The 27,528-nt window shown below is 49.0% G+C and overlaps 3 protein-coding genes across 3 annotated transcripts; 1 reads left to right on the plus strand and 2 right to left on the minus strand.

The window, feature by feature from the left end:
- Positions 1-7,198: 7,198 nt before the first annotated feature.
- N7508_007418 (uncharacterized protein) lies at positions 7,199-9,470 on the minus strand (the record flags this gene model as incomplete). The annotated part of the gene is made up of 5 exons (XM_058465482.1): positions 7,199-7,497; positions 7,557-8,626; positions 8,676-9,188; positions 9,301-9,393; positions 9,457-9,470. The coding sequence occupies 5 exons, from the start codon at positions 9,468-9,470 to the stop codon at positions 7,199-7,201; spliced, it is 1,989 nt and encodes a 662-aa protein (XP_058317884.1).
- A 777-nt stretch (positions 9,471-10,247) lies between these two features.
- Positions 10,248-10,448, plus strand: N7508_007419 (uncharacterized protein; the record flags this gene model as incomplete). Its single annotated transcript, XM_058465483.1, has 1 exon — positions 10,248-10,448. The coding sequence occupies one exon, from the start codon at positions 10,248-10,250 to the stop codon at positions 10,446-10,448; it is 201 nt and encodes a 66-aa protein (XP_058317885.1).
- Positions 10,449-24,773: 14,325 nt separating this feature from the next.
- On the minus strand, positions 24,774-26,255 carry N7508_007420 (uncharacterized protein; the record flags this gene model as incomplete). The annotated part of the gene is made up of 2 exons (XM_058465484.1): positions 24,774-26,100; positions 26,155-26,255. 2 exons carry the CDS (start codon positions 26,253-26,255, stop codon positions 24,774-24,776), a joined length of 1,428 nt encoding a protein of 475 aa, XP_058317886.1.
- Positions 26,256-27,528: the final 1,273 nt, after the last annotated feature.

Consider the following 27,528-nt stretch of genomic DNA (forward strand, 5'->3'; position numbering starts at 1 on the left):
GGCGTCGTTTCTTGAGGTTATGGAGTAGACGAGCGTGGGAAACATTGTCGTATGCCCGGAGACGTCTAGCAGCAGCAGGGACACGACTGGTTTGCCCTTGCCCCATGAGGTCTTGATTCGATCAATGATGATGTGGATAGCATGATCAGTGGATATGCCTCTTCGGCCACCTAGATGGGTCCTGGGGAGCAATCCTTCCGTCTCTACCGCATAACTGATCCTTCGTGCAACGACTGACTCCAGGAACTTTCCGAGTGTGTTGAGCAGTGCGACTGGTCTGTAAGGTTTGGCGAGTTGATAGTCGCTCTTGCCTTGTTTCCGGAGGACCACCGTGATCGAGCGCTGGAAATGTGATGGGCTATGTCCGGTGCGTATACATGCGTTGAATAGTTGAACAACCGCATCCATAATTACCGGTATTTCGATGAGTTTGTGCCATAGAGAGTTCGGTATACCGTCTTCTCCTGGCGCTTTTCCTGCCTTCGCCCCTTTCACTGCTTCCTCTATCTCTTGGGCTGTCACTGGTGGAAACTCGATTGGCTGCGGGTATTGAAATGATTCCGTGTCGGAGAGGTCAGCTGGTGGTGGTTGTGGGAAGAAGGCTGTCCGGAAGCCTTCTGCTTTTTGCTCAATTTTTTTCCGCGATAGCCCCCGGTATTTGAGGATCTTGGATTTTCAGTGAGGGCGTAATCCCCTTCTCGTAGGCTCCATCTCGATTCCTTGCCCATTTAGCTAGTCGCCACATGTCTTGCGGTCCATCTTCGATGACCTGCTGGACGCGGCGCCGGTGCGCTCGTGACAGGGTCTTTTTGATCAGACGTGTCTTTCTGTTGCGTGCTTCGGAATAACACATCCAATCGTAAGGATCCTTCGTTCTCGTGTGTCTGCGGCGAAGACGACGGACCACATTCACTGTGGCCTTGCATGCCTCGTCGAAATCGGGGTTCGACCACGCTGATGGTTTCGCCCATGGTGTTGAGTCCTCAATTGCTGATTGAACGGCTTCCAGTAGTTCCTTGCATTCGGCCTCTATTTGCTGTATATCTCCCTGGGACAAATCCCTCGCATGTAGGCTTTCTTCGATTTTCTTGACGAGTCTTTGGTTGTCGGTGGCATTCCAGTTTCTTCGCATCTGTTGTGCTGTGGCTGGGGTCTCAATGTCAAGCACGGTTCTAACCGGGAAGTGGTCGGAGGCGTGTTCGATGTCGTCTGCCCTCTCGCATTGTATAAGTCTATCGAGGAGGCTTGACGAAACAAAGGTAAGATCAATCACCGACGATTGGTCATTCCGAGTCCAGGTAGATTTGCCTTCTTCAGTCGTTGCTTCCAGCCCTTGTTCGTTAGTGATTTCGAGGAGTTGCTCGGCCTCCCTGTCAGCTTTGGTTCCTATGCCTCCCCATGTTGGGTGGTGCGCATTCATATCCCCCAGAATTACGTGTTCTCCAAGAGGGCGTTTCGACAGCTCACATCTCAGTTGCTCTAGTGTTTCGCTGCCTGGCCTGTTGTAGATATTGTGTATGAAGAGATCCGACCAGTCTCCGTCTCGACGGGCCTTCCTGAGCTTCAAGAGTTGGTAGTCCTATGAGATGAGCTGGCATGACCAGGTGCTCGGATTAAGCTTTTTGGACACAAGCAGGCATACTCCTGGTTGCGGGGGAGCGAGGGTCTGATTCTGGCTCTCGTGCTGGGCTTGGTTGGTTTCGTGCACTGTTTCTTTTGCCGGATATACCAGCTGAAATGATGCAGTCGCTGGTTCATGGGTTGTGTGCTGTAGCTCATTCGTCCACGGCTCCTGCACGGCGATGATATCCGCTGCGAGAACTCTCTTGTCTCGAAGAAAGGTGGCCATCACTGGCCACGACTTGTGTACGTTGTATTGGAGGATTTCGAAAGTCTTCATTGGAGGTGCTGTTCGTCATCGCTTCGCTCGCTAGCTTCGTGCCATACCTCGTCGTTTGGGTCGTCGATTGTCGCTGCATCGGTTGTAAACACGGGAGATGATCTAACCGATACCATTTGCTGATGTCTATATTTCAAACCACCAGTTTGCGGTATTCGGGGCTCTCCGGATCCAGCTCTTCACCACTGGGCTCCAGCGTGCTATTCGCATCGTTGAGGGTCGTGACCTCATCGAAGAACTGGGAAAGTCGGTTTTCGTGGCTATCTTGTTGGGCGTTGGTTTGGGGGAAATCAGCTGGGTTGAGCTGGATGTTGAACCACTCGTTGTCATCAGGCTGTTCATCCATGGCGTCTTCTGGCTCGCCCGTGCGGCGCCTTTTGGAATTGGCGTCTTTCTGGGTCGTTATTTGGGAGGCCAGTTGATACCTCGTTGATCGCTGGCATGCAAGTGGTATCAATGGTGGTTTGGAAACTTTTGATCTGGTCTTTGAGCCCTTTGGGCGGCCAGGGCCTCGTTTGGATTGTGTGATTTCAGTGGGCTCCTCTGGTGCCGTCTCTGTTTCCACGAATGCGGTGACTGGATCAATCACAGTTTCCTGGCTGTCCGTCGAAGGCTCTTCCTCTTGTTGTCTCCTGGGGGCATGTATCGACGCTTCCATTCCGTCTCCTGTGGTAGTGTTTGAACTGGTCGAGTTTGTTGGTTTGTCGGACCTTGTTGCAATTCGGAAGTGAAGAGGGATGAGGTGATATGTAGGGCACTCCGCCAACGCTTGTTTGGCTTCATTCATCGCTGCGATCTTCACCGGACACTCCCAGGTCGGGTGTCCGCCGGCGCAGTGGCCGCATTTGAAAACGTTGGAACAGTGTGATTGGATATGCCCCGTTTTTGGCATTTCCTGCAAAGCTTTATCCGCCCTTCGCGGCAGAATCGTGATGCGTTATGGATTTGCTTCCCCCAAACGACCCCGGTGATGATAGCGCGATTAGCCACGACTGGGCTGGTGAACTCGATCAGGATCGAGCCCTCCGCCCTTTCACCCGGACGCGTCAGCCATCCAAGATATTGGATCCCAGAGTCCTCGCCCCAGTTGTTCTGCCTGAGCAGTTCAGCTGCAAGGTCGGTCATCGTCTCCGGGGTAATCTTCATCGACCTCACAGGGATGTGGTAGGCTACGACTCCCCAGGATGGTTCCTGGATCACCGAGCCAGGTCCAAACGCCCTCAACCACGTGGGGTATTTGCGGAGGACCTCTGCGCCGGCGGCGCTATTGGCGATCATCGCCACGTCGCCCGAGGGCAATTTTCGGGCTGCGACGAATGATGCCTGTCCAGCCAGTACCCCTGAGCTCTGCCGAGCAGAGATCGTCTTTTGCCGTTCCGCCCGTTCAACCAAATCCTTCGGCGTCAATCCGCGGATCTGTTCACGGTTTGGCCCAACTTTGACGATGACCTCGCGGTCTTCGCGGAGCTCGATTTCCGGTACTCCTGGAGACGATGTGCCGTTGCTCCGGGTGTTGGGTGCCGCAGCCTTGGCTAGGTCGCGCTGCCATTCTCTGGCTCGGAAAGTGCGCCATGCCGCCGCAGAGTTCGCTGCGGGGGTGGACAAAGTCGTCGATAAGGCGCTCGTGGTCTTTCAATGGTGTCGATTCGCTGGTTCAGACGGTCGGTGTCGAGGTTGATCTTGGTCAGCGCCTCCAGCACCTTGGCCATTCCCTGGCCGTCGCCCCGTTGGGCGTTGAGTGCGTACTGGCGGACAGCTCGAATATATCCAGTGACATATCGATCCTCTGAGCCATTGTTTTCGATGTGGTTTAGCACCCTGCGGGGCCCCTCCGCGATGTCGTCCATGGATCGGGGCGGGTCCGCGAGGGCCGTGATTTTTGGTGTTCCTCTCCTGACAGGGGGCAAATTCCGTGCATTCGCGCCAGTCGCCATCACCGCTGCCATCACCCTTACAAAACGGGTATCAGATGGAAGCGCTTGAAGTTACGACTACGGTGAACTAATTCTCGAGGCCTCGCGACCCCCGGTTGGCTAGATATTCCCAGAAAACGTTTTTGCCAAGAAAGAGTTGTCTATCCTTCACCCTGATCGGTTTTATTGGAAAATGGTATAAATGAATGCTAGTGTCAGATATACGAATACGACGTGATTGTTAAAATGCGCCATGGCATGATTAGTTGTGCACTACTGTCATTTTTTGAGCAACCTGCAATGCCATGGGATCCCTGTATCTGCGTGGATGTTGACGGCGGCAGGAATGTGGTCCCATCTGGAAGTCAACAGACCCTCGACGTGTTATCTGAGTCCCCCAAAGCTCCCGATTGCCTTCCTCGCATCAGTCCAGACCGGATTAGAACATTCGTTCCATATTCCCAGGAAATGGGTGATGAGTTTGTGCGATGGTGGCTTCAGACTGATTTAAGTAAGAAGAAACGGATAGCCTAGGATACAAAACGTGATGCACAGTGTTGGAAACATTTTGACCAAGTCGCCCTTAGATAAATGGAAAGCCTGGAGTTATGTGCCAACAATGCCGGAAGGTGCTAGATCACCCTATGTTGGCTCATACAGGAACGTCTTCAATGAACAAGCATTATAATGGGTTCAACTGTCGCAAAGCTATTAAAACCGCAGGGCAGAAGCCAAATATCAAGCTTGCATTGGAGCATGCGGTATGTCTCAGACCTGATTATAAACTTTAGTATACTAACTTTGATGTCCCATTCTAGGCTCAGAATGCGCCTGTACAAAGATTCGATCATCGTGTTTTTCAGCAGAAGCTTGCTAAGCTCCTTAATGTATCACACCTTCCGTTTCTCTTTCTAGAACACCCCGAATTCCGCGATCTGCTCTCTTATGTCCGGCTTGCCCCGTCGATGCCAGAAGTTCCTTCCGCGAAGGCTATGCGCCGGCAGCTTCGAGATTTAGTCCGTGAACAGCAAAGGAATGTCCTGCAGACACTCCCTTCTAGTGCTAAGTTATCTCCTGCCCTTGATTGCTGGACGCCTCCGTTTTGGCAGGCATTTATGGCTGTCACAGGATACTTTCTTGACCAACACTGGGAGTATCGTGAGATATTACTTGGGTTCGAACACTTGCATGGAGCTCATTCTTGTGCAAGCTTGAGTGAAGAGCTTTTCGAGTTATTACAGGAGCATTAAATCACAGATCGGGTGCTTTCAGTAACAACTGATAATGCATCAAACAACAAGACGCTGATCACAAGCATTCAAGAGGCAACTGAGTCACTTGAATCAAATGAAAACATCACTATGATTCGGGTACCATGTGTTGCACATGTGATCCAGCTTAGCCTTAAAGATCTTCTTGGTAAGATGAAGGCTATTCCTAAGAATGATACAGCTGAGCAGACATGGTCTGATGATCGGGTGGATAATCTTCGTGCGAGGAAGCAGAAAAAGGAGATTGTGGATACTCTAAACAAGGTACGATCTCTTGATATTATACTCAATTGGTTGCTAATCTATCTCTTAGATCCGTAGCCTTGCGATTTATATCAATGGATGTCCTCAGCGCCGAGAGTCATTTTATAACCTGCAAACAAAGGAGCCAAAGCTTGTTCCAATCCAGGATGATGCTACCCGATGGAATTCCACCTTCTTGATGCTCACACGCGCAAGGAAGCTCCAGCAGGTCTTTGATGACTTCTGCTGCCAGTACGACCAAGAGCACCTTGCACTCCGCCAGGAGCAGTGGCGGCAAGTTGATTATCTTCTCTCCATACTTCAGCCTTTTCACCAATTCACAACCATTCTGTCAAAGAAAAAGGATGTCACTATCCACTTAGTCTTTAAGATCTACAATAAGCTGTTCGAACACCTTGAAAAGTCGGTCAGCTGAGAAGGAAGAGGGTTACCTGGAAGCAGCTAATGCTTGCATCCCTTGAAGCTGCAAAGGCGAAACTCTCGGTATACTATGCTGATACTGACAAGGTTGATGGTTATCTCTATGCAATTGGTACAATCCTTTCTCCACAGGATAAACTTCAGTTCTTCTCAACTAAGGATTGGGACCCAGACCCAGAGAGCCCTGAGACTGATTACCGAGCAAAGTATCGCCAAAGCTTTGAGTGCTCTTTCCATAGGCATTCTGAGCATCTTACTGAGGACCAGCAACATCAGGATACCCCTCCAGTCATAATGGCAATATCAGAGCTTGAGTCACTCTGTGTACTAAAGAAGTTTCAACAACCTCAGACTCAACAGCTGCTACAGCCAGATGAGCTTACAAAGTACCTTGATAGTGGTGAGTCTCCACAAATTCATCAGAATCAATAATAGTCTGATTTTTCACTCACTATCTCACATGCCCCCCCTCGAACCTGGTGGAAGGCTCACGAAGGTGAATTCCCTGCGATGGCAAACCTTGCACGCGATGTTCTTTCTATTCCAGCTAGTGGTGCAGGAGTAGAGCGGCTTTTTAACTCTGCACGAGATGTCTGTCATTATGGACGAGGCTCTCTACACCCTCAAACAATCCAGGACCTTATCATGTATAAGCGTACATCAAGGTTTGAGATACAGGAAGGGGAGCGTACGATGCTCTCTGAATACCTCTCAGATCAGGAGATACAGGCCGCAAAGGAAGAAAAAACATACATCGCAACAAATATTCTTTGATCCAATCAGCGATAACGAGGAGGATGAAGGGCCTTCCACTCAAGCCCTGATAGCTTCTCAGGCCCCATCTGCGAAGGCACTTGGGAAAAGACGCCAGAAAAACTTCACTGAGGATTTGGATGAGGAAGGAGAGAATCAGGTTGATGATGATGGGGACGTGATCCCTCTGCCAGAGACACAGCACCGGGCATCAGGCAGAGTCCGCAATCGTTCAAGATTACTTGACGGATACGAAACATCGGACAAGTAGTTAACAAGATAGATTCATCTGTAAACTGATCATTTCCATGAATAAGTGTGATTTTTAGAAGTAATTAAAGCCTGGAGAGTAGAATCTAAAACCCCTGTAATTGGAATACTCAGAATTACTCCTGAAATCTGCATAATTTTTCGTGATTTCCAGATGTTTGCACTGTTTATGACCCTGAGGGTCACCCTCCGCGGTTCGTACCCTCGACGACCCGGACTGGACCCACTGAGGGTCAAGCCTAACGGACCACGACCCTCCATGATCCGGGTCGTGGTCCGGGTCATCAGGGTGACCCTCAGTCCGTGGCAAGGTCTAAACTACTGTGAATGAAGTAAAAGGCTTACCCGCTAATTGACAGACAGAAATAGATATTAAGGCGAAAGCCGTGAGCTTGTGCCGAAAGATTCTATACATCTAACTTAACCTCAATAGTTGAGCCACTGGCAGCCATATTGCTCGGAATCTCTGATATTTCAGCAATCATATCCTGGCCATTTGGAATCCGCAGAACCACATCATCATCGATCATGATTTTTATCCCCTTTTTGACTTGAAATAGCTGTAATTTATGATCTTGGTTGAAGCGTTTCTTGTGGGAGATTTTCGTCTTTAGTTCCTTCGCAGTGCGCTCTGTCAAATACACAGCTGTGTAGTAATTATCTTGCTGTGCGCCCTGTGTCTGAAAGCGGAGATAGAAACATGCAACTGCTTAAGGATGATAAGTCAGGCTCCATCATAGATCCTATTTGGAGAAAAAAGCTTACCTGGTGCATTGCGCTTTGAATCAATAGAAGCCAACGAAGCTTGTGGAGACAAACTCGAAGTTGATGGGGTTCGGTCTTGGCGCGGTCTGGCTGAGCCGTGATCCGTGTAACTATATGACAAGTTTCTCGAAAGGCTGCCTAATGTTGAGGATGGGGTTAAGGGTTGCAAGTTCGGTTCATCCATTCGATCGATCCTTTGCCCCTCGTCATCTTCCATGATGATCGGAAATAGATCAGGATCATCTTTCGCTCTACCGCGAAGAGAGAACTTGGTCACAGGCCGATTTGAGTGGAATCTGTTTTGTATCATGGCCAATTCCTTGTCCAGGTCTCTTTGCAGCTCGTTCTTCCTCTCGCCTTCAATCTTTTTGTTGCTATAGTAACTGACTGTGCGTCGTCCCCGTTTTCGCTTCCCAATATCCTCGCCTCCGTTTTCGGCTTTGACGAAATCTTGCCTGCATCTCACAATCGCTCGCTTCAGCTGAGAAACTTCATTGAACATTTTCCGTTCAGCCCCGTGTTCGCGGAACAGTTTCACTTTGCAATAACTTATCTCGGCCCTGTTTAAGGTAACGGCTTCAGTTTTAGCGCACAGCTTAATAGGAGCTCCTTTCACTCCCTTTGCGTGGCTAAAATCCGTTGATAGGAAGTGAAAGCGGACTCCCATGGAGCAGCCTTGGTGTCCAGTAGTCGGGTCTGAGAGCCAGGTGACACAAAATCCGTCTAGCGAGATTCTTTCTAGCTGGATGTGATCACACGTTTGGCCATCATTCTCTTGGGATAGATCAACAAACTCAATAGCATACAAGTTTCCCTCTTTCCGATAAGCCTCATGTCCCCTAATGTTTCTCCACAAAGCCCAGGCAGCGGCAGGATTTGAAGCCTGTTCATCATCTTCAAATGTAACACGGATCCAGGTTCGATGCACGGCGACTTCGTTCGTCACTGGCTGCGCCGTATCAACAATTGATAGAGAGTACGTTCGAGCTTTGTTGAGATATGTGGTGGGTGGGTGTTTCGCATCTTCCATCATGGCTGTCGGTGTGTTCAGTGTCACTTGGTACCGAAACCTAGAAACTCGTTAGCTCTAATCCTGGCTACAAACCAGAAAATCCATACTGGCAATCGCCCTGGCTTCGGTATTCCCTTTCCGGTGAATGGCTGTCTTGGGAGATAAGAAGCTGGTGGGGGCTCAAGTTCTGAGGACTGGCGTCGTCAGCCAGAGAGACTGCTTCGCCTGACCTGTTAGCACCGCCATCAGCTAAGTGGGAGTGGACGAATGTGGTAGGTGGACACGCAACATTCAGATTGCCAGGAGCTATAGCTTGGGGCTCGTGTGCAGACTGTTGCATGTTTGGATTATCCTTGAATGGGTCGACATAATTTGTATGTAGAGGAGCGACGGCGAATTGCCCAAGAAGCGTCTTTGGTGTCATCAAATTTGGCTCCGGTTGTGGTGTATGCAGGTCTCCGGTCGGCCCATGGAAGGCTGTGTTGAAGCTGCCAGTATTGTGATACTGGCGAGAATTATGTGGATCTGAGGCGGGAATTGAGTGATCAAAAAATGGCGTGAAGCGAAGACCAGAGCTGTCCAGGGTAGACAAATAGTTCAGGTCATCGTTAGTCGCTAGTCTGTGAGACATTATATATCAGCTGAGACCCATGAATCAAGCCCAGCAGCGTGGTATGATGAGCATTGACATCGCAAATGTGGCGAACGTCACGGTAAAAGCATGAGACATACCCAGAGGGATCGCATTTGGTAGGCCGGGAAATATCAGAAAAGGTCGCCTGGAACTTATTAATCAGACCGTCGTCAGGCTTCTGAGAGTTTTGTCTACATCGCAGACCAATTAGCATACAGATTCAATGGTCTGCAAAAACCAGCCGGTTATTATACCTGTTGCCAAACATTGGGGAGGAAGTTTATAAGGTCAATGATTGAGGAAGGAAACAGATAACATTGTCAAGGAGATACAATGGGGTCTTCTCTGAGCTTAAGGTGAGCTAGCCGTGCATGTCCTTGCAACCCTTATCTTTCGGGAACGTCGATCGTCCCATCCACCAATGATATCATGGTGTATAGCCCCACTTCCCCGTGCACATTGCCGTTGTCAACTGCGACAGGCGTATTTTCACTCGTCAATTCACTGTGGCTCGACTTTCAAAACCACCCCTCGACATCATGATAACCTGACATCAGTAGGTGGCTGGCTAGCGACTGAAGGACTTGAAGGATTGTCTAAATTATTACCGATTGTTTGTCTTCTTGACGTCATCTATGATTCATAGATCTGAGAACGAGAGACATATTTCTACCAATTGACTGCTAGTGGTACCTTCAGTTGGCGGGCCTGATCAGATCATTCCCCGACTGAGCACTACGTCGTGCAAGTGTTGCCGAGAGAGCAATGCACAATGCGATAGGCTTATCCCTAATTGTTCTTATTGCCTGCATGAGCAGCTGCTTTGTTTCTATATTGAGCCTAAACATAGCACCAAATACTGTGGTCGATGAAATTATATTATTGTTGGCTTACAGAAACGTTCTCTCACTGGCGAACCTCAAGGCATTGGCGGATACCTCCTTGGAACCTACTATGGCTAGTGGCGGTCCGTTATCCCCAACCAGCCGGCGCTAATTCCAAGTGGTTCACGCCACCATGGATAATCTTTAAATGGTTCACTGCAATGGACTCACGAGGAAAACCACCATTGCACCTAGCGCAGCTTCTCGTCGGTCAAGATCTTCTTACAGTACATCGATACTTCCCAGTTATCGATGAAATGTCGGTCCTGCGCAAGTTTTGGTCGGCCTACGATGTCACTAGCGACCCTGCACCTGCGAAACCCCAGTGGTTGATCATAATAAATCTCCTGTTCGCCATCTAAGCCAAGTATTGTGAAGCTATGCAAGCCGACTCTAGCTTCTATCCTGAAAAACACCTGGAATATTTTACGCCCGCTAGAGTGCTAGGGCTCAGTGTCTGTTCATTGTTTGACCATCCAGACCTTCAACGAATACAAATTGAAGGGCTCACTGCTTTTTATTTCTTAATAAGTGGCAGGTAAACGGGTATAGCTTTCGCTATGTTTCCCTGCCGCATTAAGTAGTAAGTTTTAGGCTTTGCCGCTAATATATGATATAGGGTGTGGAAAATGTCTGGCATCTCGCTCCGGTCAGCCATTAGCTTAGGGTTAAATCTCCGCGTGGCACATTCCACCATATCCAACTATTTCTGATATCGTAAGATGTCACAAAGAACCTATGTATGCTTGACTCTCGTCGGAGACCTTGGCTGGATATTGAAGAATCAGTATCCGCATTATGGCGTTTAACGGAGCGTTGGCTGCACCAATTGCCTCACGAGTACAACTTCGGTCAATCGGCCATGCCTGTGAGAAGTGACGCAACGAGCCTAGGATGTCTTTTTATAGCCTCAGAGAGCCATGATCACACGTCCCTGTCTTTGACGGCATGATCGAAGGAAAATGACGGGTTCTAAGATTGCCTTGTTCCACCAAAATATGGCAGATGCTTGTGATAACTCGGCTAAGAAAATAGTCGCTCTCTTCCCAGACAATTTCAGCCTTTCTCGGTTGTCTGAAGCATACACTTGGTGGCAATCCCTGCACTACCTCGTTCAGGCGATCGTTGTTCTGCTTATTGAACTGAAGTTTTGGGCCAAATTGAGAATAGCCACTGCCGACGAGCTTATCACACCTATTGAAAAAGCGCTTCGTCTATTTGGCTACTACCAGAGGTCGACGCTTCAGCTCTCCGTGCCTGGCGTCTTTGCAGCGAGTTGTACAGAAAGATTGCTGAAGAACAGCATTTGGATGCTACATCCGTCTCTTCCATGTGGATGGTTACAGAGCGATTCGAAGAATTTTAGAGGGCCTTCCTCTGAGGAACCCCCAGCATCTGGCGGTTCAGCTAGCGAGGTGGATATAGCCGGTACCGCTCTTCTCTCTACACCTTTTGATAGCCTACCTGTTCGCATTGCTTTACTGAAATCTGACATGAGCTATTAGTTCGTCCGCGAATAATAGATTTCATGAATATATCTCCGAACAGCCGCAAAGGAAGGACTTCTAGCAAAACGTGCCCGATTGCCTTCACTCTAACCTCACTAATCCAGTTGTCCCAAACCATATGATTCCCCAAGACTACTGAATTCATATCGGTTAACAATTCCGACATCTTGCAAGTCCGATTAATCGATTTTGATCTCGCTATCGAAGCCGATTCTGCCTCCCGCTATCGCTTTAGAGCGTTTGCCCTGAAATGATTGAACCGATTCCGTATCCTCAATTCGCAATTCGTCCGATCTGATGCGTATCTCGCTATCGATTCGCTCAATATCAGTTCTCAGACATGCTACCATGAAGAACGGGGTGGATCTGCCTGGCGGTTGGCCACACAAGTCAGCCAATCGGAGGTGGAAGAAAAGGCAATATGAAGCTGCAGAGAGCTACTATGGATATAGCTATTCTGCTAACGATGCTATCTGACAATCTGTGAGAGAGAACGAGAGAGAACGAGTGGTAAGAACGGTATGAAGAACTGTCGCAGATTTACAGGCTGAATCTGGCAAAATGCCACGGTGGAGTGCTCGGTAGGAGCATCCAAGAATAGTAGACGATGCTGAATGCTGTCACCTCAGGCATAGCCTGGTGTTGGAACGTGGTCGTTACAGTACGGACTAGTACGGGCATAGCCAATTGAGTACTTGAGAGTGTGATTCTTGTATACTATAGAAAGTGCAGAATAAATAGGGGATGAGCTTAGTAACGTCGTTGAGAGCCTTAGTTACGATCATCAGGCAGAGGGGGTGCTGGATATTCCTCGGGCGCACTAGTAAAATGGCGACCCTCTTTTGTTGACAATAAAGAAAAAAAGGATTGAGTATATTTGTGACCAGTACAAGGTTAACGTATTTCCCGGTCGAGCTGCGCACCCGGCCGAGCTGCGCACCCCAAAACACCATATTAAATGCGATAAATTACAACTTCATATCTTAACAACCATAGGCTATTATGGGGTCTTTTGGTAATTTTAAACACTTTGTAGCATGTCTCGCATGATTCTAGGGCCCCACTGAATCTTAGAGGTGTGATTGTTGAATGATATATATTTCTAGCTGAAATAGTTAAAATACAGTGTATTTTATTGAAACGGAATAAAAGAATCATTGAATCTACCTTAAACTCTTATATAGAGTTTATTACATCCTGAATACCCAATATACTAGATATGAAATAGGGCAAGCTTGTCGTTGTCGAGATATACGGTTCTAAAATATCGCATTTAATATGGTGTTTTGGGGTGCGCAGCTCGGCCGGGTGCGCAGCTCGACCGGGAAATACGTTACGTTAAATAACAGTAATAACGTAATTCACCATCGGACGGAACACACCATCCGGCGGAACATCAATCTCATGTCTCCTACTAAGAACTTGTATAACTCCACTAAAACGCCATTAAATTGACCGTTATCTTACAGGGCATCTATTATACGTATGATCTAGGCTCCGACAGCCGCTACATCGCTTCGGTGCCCTGGTTGGTGCCCGAGCGCCCGTTTTGTCTTGGTCGGGCGCGCTTTGCGACGTCGATACATATACTTCGGTCGGCTCTCCCATCAGCGCTGTAGCCTCTTTAACATCCAAACTACCTTTGTGCGCTGCTTGACGATCGGATAAGCCACGATGCATACGCTGCTTGTGGTTTGCGGCGCGCAATTGTTCATTCTGGCGTGCTAAAAAGGCCGCGTTGTGCATCACTATCTCGCACCCTTTGAATACCTGCTCTAGAGCCGTTTTGATGGGGCTTGGAGGGCTATTCGAGCGCTGCTTTAAATTAGCTTTGATCGATGATACCTGCCGGAGTAGCTTCCGAGGGTTATATGGCGTTTGTGGTGCTAAAATGCTACTCCCTCGGCTACTAGGGGGGTAGGTGTGCGGATGCGAATCGTCAATTTCTCAAGCACTACCGCAGGATTATACGGTAGTAAACCGGTCCCTGTGAAGCTACTTTGAATAGTTTCAAACGTGAATGCCTCCGATCGAGCCTCGGGATAGTTCGATAGGAATTCGAGCTTGTCGACGTGGTCGATACCTGCGCGCATCCACCGATCGACGATTCGACCGTACGCCTGCTTTAGCGTCGCAAAACAGCCAGCATCAAGTGGCTGTAGGATATGCGACAAGTGCGCGGGCATACAGATTGGAACGATATCGTACTTAAAGCATAATTGATCGAATTGAGGCGTCAAATGACCCTTGTGGCCGTCAAGTATTAAAAGTAGCCATCGACCTTGTCGACGGCTTTTTGTCTCCGGAATAAAGCACGTTTGTGGCCAATCGACCCCAATTTCGTCGGTTGTCCATCCATTAGCACTGACATTCACTCTCCAGCCGTCCTGGAGGTAGGTAACACTTTTTGATGAAAACCTTGGCTTTTAAGATGATATACGGCGGAAGCGCGATGCCACCGCCAATACACTCGATCGCCGTCACCCACTCGCGGTTCCCTGGTTGATTACGGCTCGCCGACCGTAGTATTCTGCTCGGGTGACGAATTTACTAGTCGATGTGATGCCCATCGCGAAGCCAGTTTCGTCGAAATTATAGGTATCTGCAGATGTGATGCCGTACTGAGTAATCGTATGTTGGACTCTGTCAAACCACGCCTGAATAGCCGCTGGATCCTCGTTTTGAGCTCGTCGATAGTCGTATTTGCCTGAGAATCGGCTTCGGAGCTCTGGCTGGTGTCGTACAAAGCGGGTTACCCAGTTTGGGCCGACTTTTGGTGCTGGGTTTGATGCCGACCCCGACACGCGCTCGGCGAGTAGCAAATCGGCCAATTCTCGTACCATACATTGTCGTGGAGTTGTTCCACGGAAGTCGAGGTCGAGAATCCATTTAACAAGTGATTCTTCCTCTAATGGAGTCAAGGTAGAGCGATTAGGGCGCGTATCCAAGCAATGAAACGCGGCCCTGGACGCGTCCGTAGAGCGTGGAGACAGGTACGTCGTAAACGCGAGCTGCCTCACCAATAGAGCCAACTTTCTGCTTGTTTAGGGCGTTTATGGCGAATCCAATCCTACCCTCCTGCTCCAGCAATTTTTGGCTTCTTTTATTACGAATTGGTGGCATGGAGAACGCGTTCTTGGCGCGTCCTGTGGGGCGGTGTTCCGCCCGATGGTGTGTTCCGTCCGACGGTGAATTACGTTACCTGGAACCAGCCAGTTTGACTCGATCTGGCAGGGTTCCGGGACATTGCAAGAAGATGGCGAGGGTTGCCTATCCAGAATTATCCTTTGTCCTAGATGTTAGAAATATTACGGTGATGAATCTCCTCACGGTGGGAGCACTGAAAGACACGGGAGTGTTGTGATATGAGGCTGGTGCAGATCAGGAACCAAGCCGCACCGTCGGAATTAGCTCCGAAGTGTCTATACAGACGACCAAGTTTATTTCCAATCAACTTGGCTAATTGGTGTATATATAGGCTCATGTATCCCTCTGAAATAACAAGTCAATTCATACCTCCGAACAACAACAGTTATATATCGCAGCATCAGCTTGTCCTAGAAAAATACACTCATTCTATGATATCAAGGCCGACCATTGGTCTATTGTAGAACTAGCGCGTACCGTATGTTGAAATTGGCGATATATAACCCAAGACGGCATGAATTTGACCTATTCTAGAGAGGTGGTTTAAGTCTGATCTCTTTCTCATTGAGAAAGAGACCCTATTTAAATGACAGAATTTTACCCGAACTATACTCTTCATGGAAGGATGTACGCTGACTGATTCATGCCTGATATATCTGGTATACACCATCTATTCATGCCGGAATCTCAACAATATATATTAAGGATGTTGCCGACGGGTGATATTGGATGAGTATTTGGATGGCCACGTACGGCAGTATTGTGATACTACGGAGCAGCGATGTGATCATTGTGATCAGAACTGGCAAGTCAATGAAGAAGTGATATGTGAGACGGCTAGTGAGACAGCTAGTGAAACGGCCAGTGAACGTGAGAGTGACAGGAATGGCCCATTTCCAGCATCGGATCCCATGGTTTTGTCCCATGTTTTGAATCAGTCAGCGGAGACCCCCATACAAGCATTACGTACGGAGCCCATGGAAGACGTCCAGTATAGCTCCGTGGAGACAGGTCAGGGTCTCGAAGAACTGAGCCAGTTTCCCGCCGATTCGGAAGCGAGTTATCAGCGAAGTGACAGCGAATCCATTGGATTTCGGTCGGATCCGTTAGTCCGATATATCGCCGGAGTGTTGAGCCAGTAATACGGCGTCAGCCAGCGCAGTCAATTCAGCCAGTGCAGTCAATTCAGTCAATTCAGTCAATTCAGTCAATTCAGTCAATTCAGTCAATTCAGTCAATTCAGCCAGCGCAGTCAACTCAGTCAACAGCAATACAGTCAATTCAGCCAACGGCAATACAGTCAATGCAGCCAGCGCAGTCAACTCACGTGCCAACACAAGCTATTGAACGCTTCCAGCGCCAGGACCGAGAGCGACAGGCGGCCCGAGTCGTATACCAGGAAGCCCATCAAGACATTGCTAGTGAACTAGAGTTTTTGCAACAACAGGCCCAGTTATGGCATGAACGATGCTGGTTTTGTACGCAGCGTGGACTCGATGACCGGCATGATTTGTACGAGTGTGGGATCCAGACCCGAACTAGTCAGGATTCAGCCAAAAACTGGTGGATTCGCGTACGCCGGCAGATCAAATTTGCCGCATTTAGTGGCTGTTACGGGTGTGGAATGCCGCAGACGATTTGTAGCCGTTTTATTAACCCAGGGAGCCAGGGGCATTGCGTTTACCGGGGGTTATTGTTATCGGGGCTAGCTGTTATGGTGTACGGCGAGGGAAGTGAGGTGATCAAGGAAGCATGGGCACGCCGGTTACGTACGCAGGGGGTTTATATCGATGACGAGAATAGGCTTGTACGGTTTTTGGGGTCACGGCATGACGGAGACACGGTGAAATTAGTACACGAGTATATTTGGCTTCGAAAGCAGTGGATCGAGCGTGGCGAGAGGGTATAGTTTAGAGGATTGGAATATAGCAAAAGGGATAGTAGTAGAAGTAGTAGATATATAGGATTAGACTAAGAGAGATATATATATATAGACAGCAATCAGAAAGTAGTAAGAATAGGGTATTATTATAGAAGAGATCACAGGTGACAGCAATTAGAAAGGAGTCCACGCTGCGTACAAAACAAGCATCGTTCATGCCATAACTGGGCCTGCTGTTGCAAAAACTCTAGTTCACTAGCAATGTCTTGATGGGCTTCCTGGTATACGACTCGGGCCGCCTGTCTCTCTCGGTCCTGGCGCTGGAAACGTTCAATAGCTTGTGTTGGCACGTAAGTTGACGCTGGCTGTATTGCTGCTGGCTGTATTGCTGCTGGCTGAATTGACTGCGTTGCCGCTGGCTGTATTGCTGTTGGCTGAATTAACTGTATTGCCGCTGGCTGAATTGACTGTATTGCCGTTGGCTGAATTGGCTGAATTGGCTGTATTGACGCTGGCTGAATTGACTGCGTTGCCACTGGCTGAATTGACTGCACTGGCTGACGGCGTATCACTGGCTGACGGCGTATCACTGGCTGACGGCGTATTACTGGCTGACGGCGTATTACTGGCTGACGGCGTATCACTGGCTCAATACTCCGGCGATATATCGGACTAACGGATCCGACTTGGGACCGAAATCCAATGGATTCGCTGTCACTTCGCTGGCCACTCGCTTCCGAATCGGCTGGAAACTGGCTCAGTTCTTCGACACCCTGACCTCTCTGCACGGAGCTATACTGGACGTCTTCCATGGGCTCCGTACATAATGCTTGCACGGGGGTCTCCGCTGACTGATTCAAAACATGGGACAAAACCATGGGATCCGATGCTGGAAATGGCCTATTCCTGTCACTCTCACGTTCACTGGCCATTTCACTGGCCATTTCACTAGCTGTCTCACTAGCCGTCTCGCTCATCACTTCTTCATTGACTTGCCAGTTCTGATCACACTGATCACACCGCTGCTCCGTAGTATCACAATACTGCCGTACGTGGCCATCCAAATACTTATCCAATATCACCCGTCGGCAACATCCTTGATATATATATCGGTTCAGTCGGTCTTGCTCGACATCCGCCTTCACTGGGTCTTCGTGAATGGGATCCCACGTTGGCCGTTCAAACCCGTCGGGTTGGATGATAATGGCCTCACTGCGTAGCCCGTCTCGGCCAGCTCGTCCGCTTTCTTGCGCGTAATCCAATAAACTCCGGGGAAGTCCAATGTGAATGATACTCCGAATATTCGGGATATCCACGCCCATTCCTAGCGCACTAGTCGCCACTACTACCCCCGTAGCATTGGCCTGAAAGCGGGCAAGTACGCCCTTGCGGTCTAACGTGCGGCTGTGATACGCTTCACTGTCAATCAGCTGGGCTAGTTGCTCCACCGTCTTGGTGGTCGGCCCGTAAATCACGACTCGGCCTGTCTGCATACGCGCGCGCGTGATACGGTCTCTGATAAAGCTGATCACGTCGGGGCTCTCGATCCAATCGTAGCTGTTACGATATCGATTCGACAGCGTGGGCTGCCAGATCCGATATGCCACGTTTGTCCGATTCGTCCGCGCTCGAAACATATGGGCCTTCTCTCGCGTCGTCCGTAATCGCTGTAAAAGCTGATCCTCCGCGGTGGGTGGCAGCGTAGCGGTCAAGTATATCATCTGAGCCTGAGCCACGATCAAACGGCCTAGCTGGGCCATGGCGGGCCGGAAATTGGCCTGATCATTCAGCACCACGTGGCATTCGTCTATCACGATCCGATCAAGCCGATGGCCGAGACGCTGTCGGTTCAAAAACGTCATAAAATCCTCTGTAATGGCCGATTCGGGTGTCACGAGTACGATGGATGCCTGATCGGCCGGCCGACGGCTCTCCCACTCTACGCACGAGATGCCGAGTCGCTGGCACCGCTGGACCATATCTCCGCGTAATGCAATTAGCGGCACGACCACCACTGTCACCCCACGGGGGCTGATCCACGCGGGTAGCATGAATAGCAAGCTTTTGCCACCCCCTGTCGGCATCACCGCCACTACCGGACTCTGGCCCTGCTGAATAGCTTCCAACGCCGGTGCTTGCACCCCCCGAAGCCGCACCGCGCGATTCCCCATCATTCGTTGCATTTCGGGCTCCATAGCCGCCTGGGTCAGTTGCCATCGACGTTCTGTACGGCCAATTTCGGCTTCTTTCTGCCATGGCGAAAACTGGCCCAGTCCTAATGCGCTCTCGGCACCCCCGTCATCCGTGGACACAAACCCTAAAAACCGATGCCAATCGGTGCTGCTAAGCCGAAACATCTCTCGCCGGTGGGCCGTCGTACCGGGCTGTTCGGTGATCCCACGGCCGTATATCATGCCGGCCACGTGGGATGAATGGGCCGCTTGCAGATCGGCAATGTGGCCCATCCATTGCTCCGCATTCATGCTCTCTTCGTCATCCTCTTGGGATGCCTCCGCTCGTACGTCCTGACGCGTGTTGTTCGGGAATACGCTGGATGGCCGCATAAACCGACGGCTAATGCCAATAGCAATATCACGATACGCGTTCAAATTGATGGCGTGCCCGTTGAGTCTAATAGTGGTTTCACGCTTCAGCACTTCACGGAGTCTTTCGGATGACCAATCCCGGCCGGTACTGGGGTCGGGGGACCATAAAAACGCCTGTCTCTGATGACTGATTGGAATTAGCATCGAAACGTGATATAACGGATCAGTGGCCAGTTGCCCAATAAATCCGGTATATATAATGGAAACCCAGTAATTCCGATATATAACGGATCAGTGGCCAATGGACCACATGACTTACACTTCAATTTCGGAATGGCCCATCCTCCGCACCTTCTCCACGTACGCCTCCAATCTCTCGACAAACGGTAGTACTAGCCACAAATACCAGACCACTAATTCACCGACTTCTCGGGGTAAATACCGATGAATCACCTTGGTGTCATTCGATGCGTAAAACCCTTTGTGATACTGCGTCACAAATGCCACTAGCCCATCCTCGATGAAAATATTGCGATGGCCGCCGCTATTCGTATTATAATGTCGAATACTTAGTAGCTCTGGGGCACGTGCTGGCTGGCCCCCACTGACATGAACGGCAATAGCAAGCTTCTCCCGAAAATGGGCCACCCGTTGAAGATACACGTCAATCGCTGCAATTCGTAGCCGGCCTATATTGCGTTCAATAAAACGATGCCGTAATAGCCCTTCTTGCCGTACTCGATTCATCATCCATTCACTGCTAGCCACGGGCCACGGCGTACGGGTGTCATTCAAAAAACTCCATCCCTGGGCCGTCTCTGTGGGATCATCGCAGATATCCCGCCACGGAATCGCGGGAACTGACCTAGTCTCCGTGCTCAATAATAGCTCGTCACGGAGTATTTGCCGTGTCGAACTAATCAGCCCGTGGACGAAACCCCGGAAGTCCCCCATGGAAAAGTTGTATTGCTGATACAATAGCTGGTCTTGATTCATCCAGCCAACGTGGCCTGTTGTCGTGCTGTTATAATGGATCTTCAAGCCGTACGTACGGAGATCCAACAGCCATTGCATCGGGCTATTCGTTCCACGGACCATAAATTGACTAACCATCTCAGCCACCCACTCACGAAATGACCGCTGGCCCTGCTGAGCCTGGCTGAATTGGACAAAATGGGATGACTGGGTCGATACTGGAACTGGGCCAGTCTCGAAATTGTAAAAGTCATCGTCCGACGTCGGCGGCGTCAAAAATGCGAATTCAGGTGAATCTAGTGGACTTTCGGTATCCCATTCGCCCGTCATTTGATGCTCTGTAAGCTGAGACAGCATTGCCTCCGCGGTCGGATCTAGCTTCAACGCTTTGTGGACCACCATAAACCGTGCGATCTTAATAAGCTTCGATAAAATGGGTGGATAGCTCTGCGCGGTACGCCAGCCAGCCTCGCCCTGACCAAGCACTGCCGTGGCACAAATCAGCGCACTTTCGTAGTCTTCCACCTTGGTCCGATGGTTCAGAAGCTCAATACAAAAGTCTAGACACGCGGTGTCAATGGGCGCTAGTTGAAACGGCGAATTGCTATTGATGCGTCGATTCGCTATTGATTCTCTGGCGATTCGCTGACTACTATCATCTAAACTAGCCCTATCGAAACTAGCTCTATTGGGACTGGCCCTGTCGGAACTATCACTGGCTGGACTGGCCCTGTCGGAACTATCACTGGCTGGACTGGCTGGACTGGCTGGACTGGCTGGCGCGCTGAATCCTGGCTGGGCCAGTTTCCAAAGCGTATTCCACGCTAAACGCTGGCGTTTCGAAAACCGGTAATATGGACTGGCCCATTCATGCGATGCCTGCGTGCGCACGAAAAACATCAAGATTTGCTGCCATGGGATCGTATGTCTCTCGATATTCTCGGCATCCATGTACGCTTGCAATGGCTGATGCGGCAATCGGTCCCGCTCCGTACGGACGGCCTCGGTGCGAATGGAATGGCTAGTTTTTGTACAAATTAACTGGCTGATTCGGGCTACTGTAGCCATCGAATCCCAAATAGCGGAAGCAGCTAATTCGGTCGGATCGGCCGATTCGGCATCGGGTGCCATGACGCTGTCTCGTAAGTCTTGGGGGTCGATTCCACGTAGATACACGGCCCACTAGGTCCGTCGAAGCCATGGATTCGCGTCGTCACGCTGACTAGCCTCGATCAGCTGGGGCTATTCTTGTTTTTCGATGAATGCTTGTTCGATCTGATCCAAAACCTGATCACTGAGTACGGTCGGTGCCGATTCGGCCTCGGGGACTGCCTCTGCTCCGACCGTACGTACGCGGATATAATGAGACCCTGGCCCCTAGGCAAACGCGCGCTGGCATTGGACCGTAAGCGTAAACTGCTGAATCTGCTGCTCGGCGGCTGATAAGCCCTGCGCTGCTTGGGCTATTGGCCTACCCCGGTTATTGGGCGGAGCCACCCAGTCATGATGATCCCGCCAATGCTGTCGTATAGTATTGGCTGTACGCGCGATAAATGAGCACAATGGAACCTTGGTGCAGAGTAAGCCGTCGGAGTAAATTGGGATATTGGGTATTGGAGTGTTTATAACACTTGGGGGCTCCCATCGGTCACATTCCTCTGCGAAGCCCCAGTTCTTGATCGCGAGGCTTATTGAACGAGACGTTGGTAAACTAATACGATGAGAAGAACCCTGAAGATGGGCTATTACCTGCTTTGGTCTAATTCCATGATTGCATTTCTTGCACACAAGAACTGGGGCCGTCGATGGCTGGTGAAAAAGTTGATGTTCCATTGATATAGACGTCGAATACGAAGTCGGGTGTAAAACAGCGTAAAAGTAATAGACGTAATAACTGGGGATTATATTAAGCCCCTGAATGATTCTCTACCCCTCCTGACCTATATACACTAAGATAATCGAGGTTATCTCATTCGTCTGAAAACCCTGGAGTGACGTTTAAGGCGCCTATCGCTACCCGAACTAGCCCAGTTTGCCGTACCCCATCAAAAATATCTCCAATGTTTGATCGCAATTTTCTCGACATCTAATAGACCAGAGATCATAAAATTGAAATGGGGGTATATTCACATAGTACATTATAACGTCCTAAATTTTCAGACCGATCGGAGCACTATAAGCCTCTCCAGTCTGTTATTCCCAGTCAGGGTCCGCGCCCCACTTTTTCTGGATTTTCCCCCATACTAAAGTTGGGGCAAGAATTCCCAGTCAGCCTGACTGGGCCACCCCCCGTGGGATAGGGGTATTGTGGCGGAATAGTGCTAGTCGAATTGCTGGTCACGATATACAGCGCGGGTAAACTGTCGCCGGTTCCGCTATTGCGTAGCATTTGATATTTGTTTTGCCTAAGCAGACGTATATATTCGCGGTCGTCCTTGTTTTCGTGTTAGAGCGTCTAATAGTGGTGCTATAATAAGCTAGTAGGGGTATTCTCGATACGAACTTCTGCGGCGAGAAAGGCCTCTATTTTTTCAATGATACGAATAGGGGCCCCGAGAAAATCCAGTCAGCATAGCAATCGAACGTAAAATCGAATCTATCAGATAAAAGTAAGTTGTGTTCCGAAAGAGGTTTAGTTTTGACCACGAAAAACAAAAAGGGTTTAGTTTTGACCACGAAATTCGAAAAGGGTTTAGTTTTGACCACGAAATTCAAATAGGTTTAGTGTATGCTTATATCAGCGCATTAGCCTCAAATATGATCAGATTCAAACGACCATAACTCTATGAATATTCAAGTTATCGAAATAAACGTTGAATATTCCGAATGCCACGGTAATTCTCTATACGCACAATATATATTTTAACTCTTTTAAAGCATGGTTGCGCCAAGTCGTGGTCATGATTTCGTATATGGTAGGGGCAAGTCGGGCAAAGGCAATGAGCTCCCGAAATTCTGGATGTTCGATAAACCGGAGGGGGAGACGTGATAGGGCAAGAAGTTGTAAAAGCTTCTGTTCCCATGCTTCCTGTGTGAAGACTGTTGACTTTTTTGGTGCGTTCTGTGCCTATTGATTAGGAATTGATTAGTGAATAGTGTAAATATAGGATGCTTAGTGCATACAGCATTTGCAAGTAACCCTTTTATATTAGTCTTCTGGCTAGTAGATTTGCGACAAGTTGGACCAGCTAAATGCCGATGAAGGGCGGTTGTTCCATACCGCCCATTTGCTGGATGATCAAGGACTTTTTGGCATTGACGGCACATTGCCCCTGGTTTACCGGTTTTAGCATCAGCAACTTGATCGAATCGCTCCCAACAGGTTGCTTTCCGATTGCCATTCCAGTTCAGTCGCTTTTTCTTTCCAAAATCAGTATTCAGCCACCAGTCGACAAAGTCATCTTTCGACATATCGGCGTATAGAATATAAGCTGTTGATCGACCAGGACCAACACGCTGAAGTGAAGGCGCAATCAGGGGAGGAGGTATTGGGGTAAGAAACCCAGAGTTTGACGCTGAGTCGAGTGTGTGCTGGCCTTTAGAAAAGTCGGGGGGTGGGAATTGCTCATTCGGAAAGGAGAGAAGAGGGTCGGCTATATCACCATCATATATAGATGATGGATAGATATCGGAGAACTGCGAAATTTGTGACATTGTTAACCAACTGGGAATTTAGGGAACATGTCAAGAAGATTGGATGAGAGAGCTTTAAGACACATACTAAAGAAGTCCTTCAGGGCTAAGTTAATTGAAATAGTGAAATATCGTAGTTAAGACTCAGCTTCTTAGTTTATTAAACGTGCCATAAAATACCCCCACCTTCCCTCGAGATCCCTCTTCCAATTGGTTAGATTATGAGAGCCGCTCGCGGGCCGCCCTCGCTCAGCCCTCGAAATAGGAGGGCGGCTCTCGAGCGGCCCGCTTTTTTTGGAGGGCGGCCCTCACATTGCCAATCCGCCCTCGCTGCTGGGTTCAATTCCACCCCCCCCCCCCCCCCCCCCCAAATCTAGTAGAAAATGAGCAAAGAAGTCCCCTATATTCGAAACAAATATATAATAATTCTTTATAATCTTCCTAAAATAAATCATGTCACTATTCATTATATCCAACAATTATTCTATCGTTTTTAAGGGCTAAGTCGAAAAATTGAAAATTGAAATGCTTGTTCTTAAGGCATAGAGCATGTAGCACGTAACTATATGATGTAAAAATATATATATCTGCAACATGATCGTTCAAAATCCCAAACCACCCGACTTACCAATAACTGTAGGACATCAACTGACTTAAAGCCTGAATATGATCATTACCTACTTTCACTACTTATAACACAACTGAATTTCTTAAAGTTCCTTAATGTTCATATACAAATGAAGAGAAAATTTAACTTGTAAAGCAAAACACTGTTAGATAACAGTAATTTAAGGTGATGAATCAGCAGTATAATGCATCTAAATGAGGAAAGGTCGACATTTTTTATGCAAATGAGGGCGGATGAGGGCGGCCCTCGAGCGGCCCTCAGAGGGCAGAGGGCCGGGCGAGGGCAGGCAAGCATCCGCCCTCCGCCCGCGAGGGTCGGGCGGAGGGCCGGAGATGTCGGCCCTCTAAATGTTTTTAACGAGGTCTAAACTAGGCCAAATTTATTGAAATAACACCATTCTTGTCGGGGATTGGAAGACCTCTTGCCCTTAGCTTTTTGATCCTCTTTTTTTGTTCCTTAGAGGAAAGGACGTCCCAATTCACATATAAAGATGAATTTGGCACTAGAGGGCTGTCCGAGGTCGCTTGATTGGTGATGACTTCGGCTACGGGCTCCTGGGCGGTAGCCTCCTCGGGGGCGGCCTCTTCTTCCAGGACAGGCTCATCGGCGGCGGCCTTCTCATAAACAGTGTCCCCATAGACAAGCGGCTCCGGGACATCTTCATCAGGGGCAGGCTCCTCGGGGGCAGCTTCTTCATAGCAAGGCTCATAAGCGAAAGGCTTGTCGGGAACACCAGCCCATCCCGTCCTACGGGCATTGTTTGCAGGAAATGCGACGGTATGACAGGCACTGAAAGGAACGAGATCTTCAGCCGGGTGTTCGGTGGGGTGGTCAGCGGAATCATCAGGAGGACTGTTGGGGATTTGATCGGCATCCTCAGTGGGGAATTTTTTGAGGTCGTCAGGGTCACAAATGGGAGCTTGAGCAAAGGAGCCAAGATAGTCATCAACAGCACTTTCGTCTGGGGTAACAGGCAACCCATTCACCGCGACGTCAGCCTCTGCGGAAGCAGGCTTCTCTGGCCACACATAGTATTTTCCGGTGCCTGCATCGCTTGCTGCCACATGCTCAGGCTCTGTGTCACCCTCGACTTCAAGAGAATCCAGGTGCCCTTTGTGGTTTTTCGCGCACTGTTGTACGTGGACGTAGAGGATGTCAATCACAACCGCCATGACTGCTATGCTAAACAACTCGCTTTTCTTGCCAGTGCCATTATTGGCAATTTCACGAATATTGGGCTGTGACTTTACAGACACAAATTCTCGTCGAAGGACTTTCCTGACATATTCTGGAAGCCATATCTCATTTTCGGGAAGTAAAAAGAAGGCCTCCCTGGTTGAATTCATAAGTTCGATCGTCGTCATTGCTTTGCCAAAATATTCAATATGTTTTTCAGCAAGCGCCTCGAGATCAGGGAGACCGTACTTCCTGCATGCATGGTAGACTTGGACGCTTCTTTGGTATTCTCGTTCTACGTAAGATGTGCGTTCACTTAGAGGCGAGTCGATGGTCTCATAAGCACCCGTGTATAAGAAATGCACTAATGTGTGGCCAATATCTTCAGGAACACCGGAAAGCCGTAGGTCTTCGAAGAGAAACATATCTTCGAAGAGAGGATACTTCTGGAGATAGAATGACGGGATGCTGTATCGCTTGGTTCCGATGGAGAGGGTGGCCATTGGAAGTTCGTAGAGCCTACGACCAGTAAGTGTTAGGGGCTTTCATGCTCAATCGATGGGAGATCCTCACGAGAATTGTGGTTGATTATATTCGACCTCTGGAAATCTCTGGCTTGGAGACTCGGCGGCCTCCTCACCCGTTTGACTGTGGCCAGAAAGTTTGGTGCTCATCTTGATATTCTTAGCAGTGATAAAAGCCGTGGCTCAAAGGACAAATCTCTATCGAAGTGAGACACCTTAACCAAATATTAGTAGCCGATGAAGTTGGAAAATGAGGGGAAGCCATGCGTTGTTCATGTTGTTCATGCATGCCCAGCGCATCAGGAGGCGAGCCATCATCTTATTGGTGGTATTCGCGCGGTGAGGCTGACCCCTACAATCGCAATTTCCAAATAGACCACCAAAAGCCAATCTCCATGAACCACGCACCTGGGTCATATGCAGCACGCCAAACAGCGCGATTTACCAGAATGAGGCTGGGACTGATAACCGAAACATCTTCTACGACACTGTGGAAAATAGCCTGAGACGAAGTTATGGTTAATGAAAAACGCGTCCTTCCACCCCTTCCAGGGGATCACAGAGTTGTGGTCTGAGGTAGGCGTTGTATTGATATACCTGCCACCACACTCGGACCCTATTGAAGAAATTTTATTTTTGAGTTGAAGACTTATATTGACCGCGATTGGGAACCTTTTGAAACCTAACCTGAACAGGGATTCGATGCATTTTTGCAGGCATGCGTCGATACCGCTGGCAGGAAAAGAGATAACGCTGAGTGTCACTTTCGGCATGCCGGGGTAGAGACTGAAGGATACGATGAAGATAGTTGACCTAAAGGACTAACATGTAACTGGCCATCTATTTTCCACTAGACTCCCTGAAAGTCGTCTATCGACCACTGACGGCTCTTCCTATATTCTTGTGCCGCGTGTTTGTATTCAAACGTGTATGGAGTACTTTGTTCATAGGGAATCGGATCTGGAATGCTCCCTGCTCTTTGCATTGCTTCGAAAATGTTGACTAAACTTGTTGGCTAAAGGCTATTTTTGCTGAGCGATTTCAAATAAGCATGTGCATATTTGCTTATCTGTCCGCATCTGTGCGCACATCCTCCACTATGAATACCGCCGATGAGTATATCCCCAAGCTTAAGTCTCGCAAAAATTCTTTGTTCTTCAAGAACACCTGACTCGGCCGGTCAGCCATACATACTATGAGCCAGTGGGATCAATCAGAAGCGCTATACAGAATACTTTCAGATTCATTACAGACTCGATACTTTCGGTTGAAAGAGGAAGGTCCCGTAGCTGAGTATCAATGCCTTGGTAAGATCCCTGAAAGCTTCTGCGTTATGAAATGATACGCTGCGGCAGTAATGACCATGAGTAGACCTACTTCCGATTGAAGGTAAGTCGCTCGTAGTGGGTGGGGCTGCTAAATC

This window comes from Penicillium antarcticum, assembly GCF_028974205.1.
Source record: "Penicillium antarcticum strain IBT 31339 chromosome Unknown utg000007l_segment0_segment0, whole genome shotgun sequence".
Taxonomy (NCBI): Eukaryota; Fungi; Ascomycota; class Eurotiomycetes; order Eurotiales; family Aspergillaceae; genus Penicillium; species Penicillium antarcticum.